The following is a 12770-nucleotide window of genomic DNA, read 5'->3' on the forward strand; positions in this document are numbered from 1 at the left end:
CCTTTTCTTTTTCTTTCTTTTTTCTTTTCCTTCTTTATTTTATTATAAGTTATTTTTTATGTAAAGATATAATGTAATATGTCAACCTTAGTTATATTGTTCTGTATAAAATATTAATAAAATCGAATAATTAAAAAAAAAAAGGTCAGATAATTTGGGGTTGATTTACTAAAGACAAATAGGTTGTTCGCTTTTCAAGTGAATGTGCACTTTGCAAGGGATGTTTGTCCTTAGTTTAACGAATAAGGTGAAGTTCTGCTGACTTACATTGTCCGATCAAAGCACATCAAGCAAAAATACTGTTTTTCGTATTTTCCTTGCACATGATTGGATATTCTTTGCAAAGTGAAATTTCACTACATTCACCAAGCTAAAGGGAAACTTCCCCTGCAAAGTGCAAATCCTATTGCAAAATGATTAGCCTATTTGCCTTTAGTAAATCAACCCATTTGTTTCTGAACAAATGGGATCTTCTTAACTCAGGTTTTTTTTTTAAATCACAGAGGGCAACCATAAGTATATTTCCTAGCTATATATTTTGTGTCTGATGAAACTTCCTGTTTAACCTGATGGCATTCCAAAAGGACTTAGAGAAGGTTGCAAGGAAATAGGAGGAAACCTTCCAGATTGTATCACTGTACTCATTCTCACAAGGAAATAACTAAAATATAGGGAATTCCTCCTTGGCCAAATTGGACAGATCCTCATTGAATCTTAGATCTGGAGAATCAATTAAATTACATTTGCCATCTACTTTAGAACACAAATATTCCCAAAATGTTAGTATATGCAAAATACAGTCTATAGACATTATGTGAAAAAATAAAATTAGATAGTTGTTAGTTGTAAGCAGTAAAATAATGTTATATGTACATGGATATTAAATACTTGATTTGTTCATTGCATTACCATGGAAACTAAACATTGTATACCCGCTTGTTTCTGTTTTCATTACCAAGCACACTTTTCCTATTATATCTATGATGAAAAAAAGAAAAACATTTTCTTTAAATTGAATAACAGGAAGTAGCTTCAACTAAACAGACCCCACGATAAAATGTTAATGTTCTGCATCCCATCCACCTTCCACTATCTCTATCAACCATTTTGTGAAGCACCTTTTAGTGAATGCATTGACTCTAAAAGGTGTGATACCCCCGTCACCCTGGCATTCATTTCAGCATAAAGTGTGCCTCACTGACAGGTGCTATCTCCATGTAGCAATGTTTCTTTCCATTCCCAACAGCCTGAAGTCCTTTTATCCAGCAAGGTTCTAAATAACAAATGCCCTCCTGTGGAAGAAGTAAAGTGTATGTCATGCACACGATTAAAAATATAGCCTAGTATGACTAGCTCAGGTGTCTGTGTTTTGTGTGACTAATATCTAACTTTATACTCAGGTCTTGCCTCGACAAACCTGTGGCTTATTTACACACACCATCTTCTATAAAGAGTATCCTGGTGGACCCACTGAATTGGACAAAAGTATTCGAGGAGGAGAGCTCTTTATGACAGTGCTGCTGAATCCTGTAAGTGATTGAATATCAGTAGCTTGCTGTATGTATTCTTTAATATAGTGTCGTTCCACGTGTTTGAAAATTAAAAACTACAGCGACATCCAATTCTGAGTGTCACCTGTGATATATACAGCTTCATTTCTTTTTTGACCATGATGATTAATTGACTTCACAAAAAAGTTGTCTTTATGTTCATAATAGGGAGGACCGTAATGATTGACAAAGCTGATTTTGCTGCTAAATTAGAAGTTATGCCACAAAATTTCTCTAAAGCAGAAACTCCTTGATACACCCGAAGTAACCCCACATACTCTAAATAAAGAAAATGCTTTATTTAGAGTATGTGGGGTTCCTTTGGGTGTAATAAAAGTAGTTTAATCTTTTTGTATTTTCTAGTATTTTTCCCTTAGCATTTTTCTGTTATTGCGGGTGCTTGACGTTTTAAATGTTTTATTTTCACTGCATTTTTTTTTTCTTTCTGTGGAAAAAAAATCAAACTAATGGGGTTAATGAGGGCCAATTGTTGGGTACAAAAATAGTTGAAGGCTAGTTGAAAAAAGCATCTGTAAGCCTCGGGACCCATTTAAAGTCTATTGTAGACATCCTTAATTTCTCCTTCCTCACTGATTTAAATGCATTTTACCAAAATGGTGACATTTCACGAAAATTTCTGGATTAATGCTGAAATTTCTGGGACAACTCTCAATTTCACTCATACTTTGTTACATGCACATATAATTAAGTCAGTTAAGCTTAATGTCTGGGAAGATAAATTAGCCACAATAAATACATTGATCAATATAACCTAGGGGGCATCATTATTTCTCAGAGTTACTGATAATTGTACACAGCATGCAATTCATATTTTGCTAGTTTTGTTAACCTCTCTATCCTAAACAAAGCAATGTTTTGGGTAAAGTTAAACATAATTAAGCAATTTTCAGATATTTTTCCTTATTGGCTTTCTTGGCAACTTTGTTCTGTTCTAGGTGTGAAATAGTTGGTTATACAGGCTTTTTAAGTAAAAACTTGGTAAATTAGTGTAAAAATGCATGTATATGTGTTTAGTTTGTAATATTTTTAAATACTCTAAAGCAGTATTTAAATACTCTAAATATTTTTAAATACTCTTTAATACTTTTAATACTTTTTAAATACTTTTTAACAATAATTCCTAAAGTAGCTCTGCCTTTGCCCGTGCAGGGCAAAGGAATAGGATCACATACTTTTCTTCATTCCCACTTTGCTACATTCATCCGCTAATGATGATTGGCCTAGAGCTAATACATCGGGGTGGGGAAAGATTCCTCAGCCCAGTGGAAGCTCTGGCATGTCAGCTTGAAGCTTACACAGGGCTTTTTTCCTTGCTCCTATTAACCAAACAGAGCAGCAGGAGAGCAAAGAAAAGAAAAGCATATGCTACGGGGGCAGAGGGAACATAAAAAACATATTTTCAATTTAAAAAAAATGCAGGTAAAAGAAAAGTCACCTCCACAGCCAGCTCTCTCCCTCCTTGCATGTCATAGCCCTCTCCTTTTCTGGGAGTGTCTGATTACTGTCCATATTGGAACTGTTCCTCCAACAATCCCCTCACCTCCCTACATAACCTTTTATGTAGCTCCTGGGGAAGAAGCAAAGGGGAATACTTTCTAGTGTCACTTGAGTGACAGCTCTGAGTCTGCTGTGCTAAAGCAGCTGACATCACGTCCAAAATGGCAGTGCCCAGCAGAAGTCTAAGGTCTTTTGGATGTCAATACAATGGAGGCTTTTATGTGGAAATAACTTGTATAAAATACAGTAAATGCAGATATAATCTAAGGAATGATTTTTGTTGTAATAGGTGAACTTGTATCAGGTTCTCTTTAAACAACCCGTTTGCTCTGTCCTGCTTGTGATAAGAACAGGATTACTTAGATGCAACAAGTATTTAGGCTAAAAAAGAAATCTATTGGACCTGAGGAGATTTAAAGTGACACTAAACTCAGGAGTTAAATCTTACATTTTTGCAGTTAAGTAACAGTTACATATCTTGTCTCTTCCATTAACTGTGACCGGACAGTGTAAAGAGATGCAGAAGACGTGCTCATTGCACTGCAGCACCACTTTTTTGGCTCCTTGTGTTGCCTTTTCCTCTCCCAGTTTGAGCTTTGCTGTACAAGGAATTGCAAGTGGCTGATACCAAGTCAAATGCAGTTACTTACACAGCTTGCATTTAATAAATAATACATTTCATTATGTATTAGTGAGTATAAAGCTGCATTCATTTGAATACTTTATAACTGGCTTGAGTTCAGCTTTAACTTCCAATAAAAGAGTTATAGCAGCCCTAGCAATGAAACATAATAAAGTGTAAATTAAGAAATTCAGGTCAGTTTAATCCATATTGATCTGAGATGCTTACATTAAAAATTATTTCACTTTTGTTCTTCTTCATGGAAAATTGTTTAGTTAAACATCTAGTATAATTATCAGGGTAACTTTTTTTTAAAAAGATCACTAGTTATTTTTGGAAATTAAATCACCTTTTTCATGTGCCAAGGCTGCTGGTCATATTTTAACATACCTTTTAATACCCCACTGTGGCCCTGGATCTTTGTGTGTTTTTAGTGTAATTCCAAAGAGCAAGAAATATAATTTCAATCATGCATGAGATGAAATAGCATTCTGTATCGCCTACCATCATTCAGCTGGAGCAGTGTCTGGTGAAATGTGCCTGGACTCACAATCTCAAGCAGCGAGACAAGAGAAAACTGATTCATTACAAATAAGTGTCACATTTATATTCCCTCCTGGATAATTTACTACGGTATAGTTGCAGCATCATGTTTTGTTCAATAGGTAACGCAAATAAAAAAAATACACTGAACTAAACACAATACAACTGTAGAAAAGAAAACACTAATGAAGATTTTTACAATTGTGCATCTACTAAGCATTTACTATTAAACATGCGTGGTTATCATTCCATTGTAAAATAAAAGCAGTATATTGTAAATGCATTTGAAATGGTTCACTCTAGATGTGCATGGTCAAAATGCCTGGCCTACAGGAAATATATTAGGGTTCATTTAAGAAAAGAGTAGAGAATGTTCACCTATCAAAGCGAATAAGCGGAATACCGCAAGGCACGAACATGCTAAAATCTTTACATCTGCATGGATTCCGCTAGTTTGTGGCTATTACTACAGGAACAAACAAGTAGAATCTGCCCCTGAAATCGCGCTTGAACTATTTTGCTTGAAGTGCGGTCCCCGCAATAGTCTGAACCACTAACATTAAAATGCATTGTTTCTTTTGTTTGTGTTCCGTCCATACCAATACACGTGGACAACGCTCCTATGTGGATGGAGCCTAATAGGGGTTTTACTTGTCTCCACTACATCCAAAAGTAAAAGAAAATGTTTGGCTCTTCACTTTGCCTTATCAAATGCAGGTGAGGGTGTATCCTCCAGCGGGGACACCAGTTTTTATAACAACTATCTAAAATGGGAATTCCTTTTAACTTTGGAGAAAAAAAAGGTTATCTTCATGTTGTATATCCAGGACAGGAAGTGAAAGTAAATCTCCACAGTGGGACACATGAAGCAAAACAATTACCTGTGTGGGTTTTAACCCTTTCTTGATCTATAGAAAACTAGTTTTGCCTTTAAATTGACTTTAAGCTAATGGAATAATTACTTGGCAAAGTAGTAATCACCTGCTCCTTTACTAAAACAGTGTTTATGCATTTCAGCTTGAGCTACTGAGCTCTGTAAACAAGGAGCTATCTCTAGCAAAACAGCTAAAGATAGTATGAAAAAGGAGTAAAGGGACCTAGATCTGCTGAATAGAAATTAAAATACAAAATATTCACATGTAATATTTCACTTTTACCTAAAAAAAATAATAATATATATATATTGAAACTTTTAACCTAAACACAACAATAAAGAAAATAATGCAAAACCATGATACAATCTTTTTTTTTTAAAGTGTGCCTTAAAGGAGAACTATGAGGTGAGTGATGTTCTAGCCGACCTGTGACAATGAGACTGTCACAGGTCGGCTCAGTAGATTGGGAGGTGAGCGAACACATACCGGCGTTCGTTCACCTCTCGATCCTGTCACGGCTCTCTGCCGTGCGCTGACTGGTGGAACGGACGGAGGAGGAACGGACGGGGGAGTGGGCGGGTACAGCTGGCTCTGCCTTTTACATAGGCAGAGCCAGCTGTCAGTCACGCAGGTGGGCAGATACCGGCACAATTGTCGGGGATCCGTTTCAGCTGCGGCGTCTCAGTATATCGCAAGCAGCTGCTCGCGGTATACTGCGGCGTCTCAGTATACCGCAAGCTACAGCTCACGGTATACTGAGCCTAGGGTGACGGGAGGATACTAGTTTGTGTCCTCCCGTTACCCTAAGGAGAACTATGGGGAAAAGACGTAACCCCATAGTTCTCCTTTAAAGCAGACACCATACAATCCTTCATGTTTATTCTGTGAACCTCTATGATTTACTTTGTTTTTGTTTTTAAGTTTGTTTCTTGGGCCAAACTTTCCCTGATTTAATGGCTAAATCCTGACAACTGACATCTATTTGTCAAATGAGTAACTGTCATTGAAAAAAATGACAGGGAAATGGCAACTAGTGGAGCTTAGCCTTGGAGTCAGGGAGAGATAGACCTTGGTAGCCAGCTCTTTAGCTGTGAAGCTAAATCAGAGAAGGGCTAATTTAAAGAGACTTATACTGTATCTATGATCAAAACGCAAAATCATAAAGTCATTTCCACATTGTTTTCCATTAGTTCTAGCCTACTTCTATTAATCAAAGCAATCTTGAAGTTTGTAAACATACTTTGTAAAAAATTCCACAGGATTTACTACCTTTAGTGCAATGACATACATTCACAATGCCTTATGAATATGCACTACAGTGTCACCCATTTCACAGACCCTGCTGTCTAAACTACAGAGGTGCTAATGAGGAGGAGATTCAGGAGGCACAGTTACATCATCACTGCTTGCAGGCAGCAAGGTGCCATGGGAAAGGTAGTCCTAAGAAATTGCAGGCAATCCAAGAAGTTGTTGAAAGAGATGGCCAACATAAGCAGAGCTCACAGTAAGAAAGCAAATGTTTAAAGTAAGCTTATATTGGATTGTTAAAAATAACTATATTTTGTATAGCTTTTCCAATGTTGATTTTATAAAAGTGTATGCTGTGACTTTAGGTCTCCTTTAAAAGCCGGCATTATGTGCTGTCTGCTATTATTCAGATCTTTCACTTTCAAAAACTTGAACAAGGCAGGTGTTTAACTTTATTTTCTATGTTCTGGAAGGGACATAGATAGAATAAGAGTGCTATTATTGTGCAGTTTAACTACATACTAGAGAATGTATTACTGTTATAGCCAGTGGCGACTCTAGGAACAATATGTAGGGGGGGCACATAAGATACAACAGTCAAATCTGGGGGGGGGGCACTAATAATTTTCATTGCATGTTGCAACGGCGGGGCACCGATGAGCTGATTTAATTGCGGATGGCATTGGCACCCCGCGGTTGTGACATGTAGTCCAACGCCCTTCCACAATCCTCCATACCGCAACGGCCAGGCGCCAATGCCATCCGCAATTTAATCAGCTCTCGGCACCCGGCAGTTGTGGAATACAGCATGGGCTGACCGGCAACTTTTAGCCCAGGGGGCAAGTACAACCCAGAGGCCCATGGTGCAGCAACTTAACCCACCCTCCAGCTCTGCCTCTTCTCCCACCTTCCCCCCACCCCTGGCTGCCACTTTTGGCATCCATGTAACACTATTGTGAATGGTCGGGTGATGTGAGGACTAGTGATGGGCTCGGGCGTGTTCGCAGCTCCACGTGCCGAGCTCGCCAGGAAGCTGACAGCGCCGCAGCGCCAATCACAGGTACTGAGACATTATCCCAGTCCGCAGCTGCAGAGATCGGGATATGTCTCAGTGCCTGTAATTGGCGCTGTGGCGCTGATGATCTTTAATTCATGGCATTGCACCCAGGATCACACTCTCCCCCCCCTACACCTCAGAACTCCAGGAGAAGTGCTCTGACAGTTCACAGACTATGTATTTACATGCCCTGCATCTCCACCTGGGACCAGGAGCAAGTATTAAAAAATGATCGTCCTCTAAGAGCAGGGGGAGAACTTACTGTGAGGAGCTCCACACACTGCATGACAGGCAGGCTCACAGCTACGGCAATTTGCAAAAAGGGGCATGGGTAACTGGGCACTGCTATGGGGGGCATGTAACAATGCAAAAAGATACTGTTTAGCCTGGAACCAGTCATTTCATGTGGCCTAAGTAGAAACATTGAAAGTACACAAATTGGTGGATAAAATATTTCAGCACAAGGGGCGTAGGGGGTTCTTCTCAGTTAGAGCGGTCAGGGTCTGGAACTCGCTGCCGCATGCAGTGATTTCATCGGGGAGTGTGGAATTGTTCAAAAAACGTTTGGACTCATACACATGTAGAAGCACATGCATACATGCAATAGGTTGGACTTGATGGACCTGTGTCTTTATTCAACCTCAAATACTATGTAACTATGTAACATGCTTGGAAGATGCCTCAAGGCTGTATGTGAAGTTACAGAACAGTACAATATAGCCCTTTTAAAAGTGATATTAAGGCTGGGTTCACACCATTTTCCGGACCAGATGTGGAACATAGTGCATTGTATTATTGCAACATTTTTACAGCGATTTTACCGTGATTGGAATTTTTTTTACAGCTTAAAATGGTCTTATAGGTGCGTTCCAGTGCGTTCCATGCATTTTTGATGTGTTCCAGTCCAGCCAAAATAGGACAAGCAGTATTTCTCTGGTCTGGTCTGGAATGGACTGCGCTGGTGGATACAGAGGATAGAAATAGCATAGGGATACATTGGAATGCATTTTGTGTCCGGAAACAGTCTGGTCTGGAGGTAATCTGGATGTGGTGTGTATGGTCCCGTAAGCAAAAAAGTTTCCCCACCACCCAGTCATGTTGTCCCACCACACTACTGTGCAATGGTCTTGACCACATATGGTCATGACCATGTTTGGTCAAGGACATTATCTTAGAACTTCAGGGCTGTGTTTACATTTCAGCAGCGCTGGGGATCCTGTCACTTAGCAGTAGTGCATAAGGTCAACATCACTGGGCAGCAGTTCACCAAAGCAGTAGGAAAACATTATCAGGTGGTGCGTAAACAGTGTCATGTGGCGGGTCATCATGATTGACAATGGATATGCATCGCTGCACACTTTGGCTGATGTTAAATTTACATTGTGACATTGTTTACATTTGTTGGTCAATAAAGGACTCTTTCACAGTGTGGGCTTATTTTTTTATTTTTTTGACATATTTATCGTAATGAATATTAAGGGGTACTAAGTTATTTGAGTTTGACCAAAACCTGAAGCTCTTCCCTATCTATGATCTATTTGCTTCAGGTCTGCAAGCTTCACAACTCAGAGGTCATGCACTTCTTACACCTCCCTCAAAAACCATCACGGAATGGCCTACAAAAGTGTAGATGAGGGGGAGGATTAGGGAGTGATAGCGCCACCTATTACTCATCCAGTTCCTGGCAAAGAGTAGGAAAAAAATTGTTCCTGTAGAGAGCTTCCTGTGAGGGAATTGTCACATCACTTTCATCAGACAGTAGCACCACCTTTATCAACTCCTATTAATTCTGAAGAACAGATAATATGACATAAGAATAATGTAAAAGGTAACACAGATTTACTTCTATGCATTCATGCACACTTTTTAACTTGCAATTTCAAATTGTTGGTATTAAAAAAATACTTTGGTTCTGCTTTAACCTACGCAGGAGAAAAGAATGTTATTACATTTACTTTCTGTCAATGCATAGGAATGTTCCTACCAAATAAAATAACTTTTGCTTGATGACATTAGATTCAGTGGCAAAATTCTGCATGCTTTGTAAAGTACTTGTCCTTTTCTTATCTCACAGTAGCTGTGCTCTTCGTATGGGTTTCTAATATATCTACACTTTGCATACAATATGAAAATGTAAACATAGTCAGGTAATTTGAGTCACTATTACAGCAAATAAAAGGAATCTTGCTATGTTCATTTCTTTATATTGCATTTTCAGCATATCTCTGTTTTTTTTTAAGTTCACTTATATCTCTTACCGTTCTAAGCAGACAAAAAAGTATTTGATGTAGATCAAAGAATATATTCCTGCATATGTTCTTTGTTTTTCAAAATAATAAGGCTAACATATAGTATGCGCATTCAGAGTCAGAACATTGTCATTAGCTGTTAAAAGCACAGTAACAAAGAAGCTTTTGACTTATCACACTTTCTTACAGTTTTATTTTTGTACCAATTTTATTAGTTATTGGGAACTACTGTATACCATACTAAAATGGTCAGTTATCTTATTTAATATAATCATAATTCATGCTAAATCTAAACTAGCAAATACGTAGCCATTAAGCTGTCCCTTGGCACCTCACCTAAAGTGAGCCCTTAATACTTAAAGTAGCATTCCATTCTATTTTTAAATTAAAAAAAATCATTGCCCAACAGTATTAAAAATAATTTAAAGCTTTTGTTACATAATTCATCTTCAGTCTGGCCATGCCTCCTGCAGAATGTTTGTTTCTTCAATAGATGGTTATCCTCATCCGAGTGGTGGCCAAGGTCTTTTAACCAATTTCCTGTGAGCCTAAGCTGCCATTTAAACACCTCTGTGTTTTGTCATGATGGTGACCTGCGCTCATAGTACTACTATACTGAACTGTCATTACATTAAGCCCCAGTGAGTGCAGGAATATGAAATGCTGCTAGAAGAGGAAGGACCTGCAATTTCCCCAGACTGGTATGAATTAATTGTTGTTTTTTTAAAATAGGCGCAGACTTCAAGAAGGAAATGGTGGGTGGAGAGATAGGGGGCTCACAGAACTGGACATTGACTTGAATCATCCACTTAACTACCATTCTGCTTACTAATGTTGTCTTTCTCCAGGAAACTGTGCGCCAAAGCATGTGTTGCCATAAAAAGATACTGTTGATCTCACGCCCATGTCCTTTGTAGACTATACAGAAGGCACTACTTAACCATTATACAATCTCAGTTCCCGGCACCTGACCCAATCAAGTCACCTATTTCAGGTGCAGGTTAGCAGGGAGTGCCAATAAAAGCTGCATGTACTGCCCATGTCTCCATCTGCTTTTTTACCTTGTTGTGCTAATTTTGTCTTTGTTGTGTGTAACATCACCTAATTACCAACTTTGCAGTTTCCGTAAATGTACTGATTCCAAAGCAGAACTCCAGGCTAAACAAATGTTACCTAAATCCAAAAACCATGTTTTCTTACTTAAAGTGTATGTAAATCCTAACATTTAAGTTTTCTTATTTGCTCACTTTTGGTCTGTTAAATGTACCAGTTGAAGCATTCTGTTATACCTGCAAGATAAATGCAACAAAAACCTGTTGGCTATGTCAGAAAATTAGGGAAGCCCTTTGTTAGGTACTCACTTCATGTGTTATCTCAAAGGGAGTAATTAGCCCTTCCAGTCCTTATCTTGGGACTGCAGAATGATTAGCCATTATGTTGTGGCGATGGGAGAGCACGGGTGGGAGGGAGAGTAGTTTGGCAAGAAAAAAGTGGCCAGGGATGGCAATACTCAGTCCACAAAGATGTTGTGTGCAGTAAACTCACAACAGAACATAGAAGCTAAGTGGATATTTGGCAGAACAACAGGTATTTTGCTGAACTTCCAGGGTATCAAAAGGAAAAAAAATCGGGGAATGTATATGTATTGCAGAGATGTATTGCTTTTTTTTTTAATTTTGCCTTAACATGCACCCACCTCCCCACCCACCTCCAAAAAATTTCACAAATTTTCTGACTATATCTAAAAGATAAAACTGTATTGAGTTAATAAATAACAAATACGGTCATCAGCGATGACAGCTATTAATTTAAAGGGGACAGTCTGCTGAACAGTTCTACTATAAGCTGATGGTCGCTAAAGCGACCATCAGCTTATAGTAGAACTGTAAATGCCAGGTCCGTACGACGTACTGAGCTGGCCAGCTGGAAGCACTTTTGTAGCTCCGTACGACGTACGTCCTTGGCAGCGAAAGGGTTAATGAAATCCCCTTGCAAGGTTTGAAGTGCCTTAGCATTTATTAACAATAGGACAATAACACAAATACTGATTATGTAATCACCTTTGGAAGTCATTTAACGTTGTTATGTAAACTAGAAACAGGCTTTGATTTGAAAAGAACATTGGCTTTCCAAAGAGTGTCAAATCAAGTAAACTCGATTTGTTGCTTAAAGTAAAAATTCCTACAGTATACTATTTAAAAATCGTATGCCTTCAAATGACTTTAGGCATATCCTCACAAAAATGGCCATTCCCTAGATCAATGTAAGCATATGTTAAAAAAGTGTATTCAGTAGTTGCATTTATTATATCTGGATATACAGTATATTATCAATGTATTATTTTACCCCTAATATACACCAAATATTTAGATAATAATAAGACAATAAGTAGAAAGAATTTCCTTCATCCAGCAGAACTTTGTTGCTCTTGGTACTTTATGCCCTGCCAGTAATGTTAAGTGTAAGGGAAGAGTAAAATTAACTTTCCATGCTCAGACTTATTTGCTCAGGGGATAAGGGAATTGAACTCAAAAGTCACGTCATCAAAAGATCGGATCCCAGTGGTTTATGCATAAAAGATAATACCAAGCATTTAGACTTTTTCATATTACTTGAATTTATTCAAGTAGCAGCAGGGGCATTTTTTATCATAAAATGTTGTTTTTTAATATTCTCTCAGTATATGATCACAGCATTAGTATATATTTCTTCAGTAAAACATACTACAAGCAAGTATATACAGCAATGTTCAGCCTCATTTATTTTAAATTACACAGTATCTCTGTGTAGCCATAATTTAAAATACATTTTACGCATCCAAATACACTGCTGCACAGTGTTTAAAACAATAGGAAAGATGTAAAGAATTACATGTCATCATCTAAATTATGGAATGCCTTATTGACAAAAGGGAAGTGAACGATCAAGCCAGTGATCAAAGCCTACAAGCTAAAGGCTATGGTTTCCAGCTAGCTATAGTTTTCCTATAGGTTTTCTCCTGGTCCTGCTTGTAAACAGACTTCTTAGGAATGGAGTTAGATAGTTGATAGTTCAACACAACTGATATCCAAGAACTCTATTTCTGGCCTGGGGAGGGGGGGGGGGAGG

At 38.2% G+C, this 12770-nt stretch overlaps 1 protein-coding gene across 3 annotated transcripts in view; it reads left to right on the forward strand.

The window, feature by feature from the left end:
• The window catches only part of LOC108792206 (bifunctional heparan sulfate N-deacetylase/N-sulfotransferase 4), a 278647-nt gene that overhangs the window by 126112 nt on the left and 139765 nt on the right, over positions 1 to 12770 (forward strand). For all 3 annotated transcript variants that reach the window (XR_001941547.1, XR_001941548.1, XM_018562927.1), the window contains one exon: positions 1401 to 1529. Coding sequence is in view for 1 of the 3 variants with exons in the window: in XM_018562927.1 (XP_018418429.1) it covers positions 1401 to 1529 (129 nt within the window). In the remaining 2 variants the exon portion in view is untranslated. The remainder of the gene's footprint in view (positions 1 to 1400; positions 1530 to 12770) is intronic.

The sequence above is a fragment of the Nanorana parkeri genome, unplaced genomic scaffold (genome assembly GCF_000935625.1).
Source record: "Nanorana parkeri isolate BGI_ZX_2015 unplaced genomic scaffold, ASM93562v1 scaffold613, whole genome shotgun sequence".
Classification (NCBI taxonomy): Eukaryota; Metazoa; Chordata; class Amphibia; order Anura; family Dicroglossidae; genus Nanorana; species Nanorana parkeri.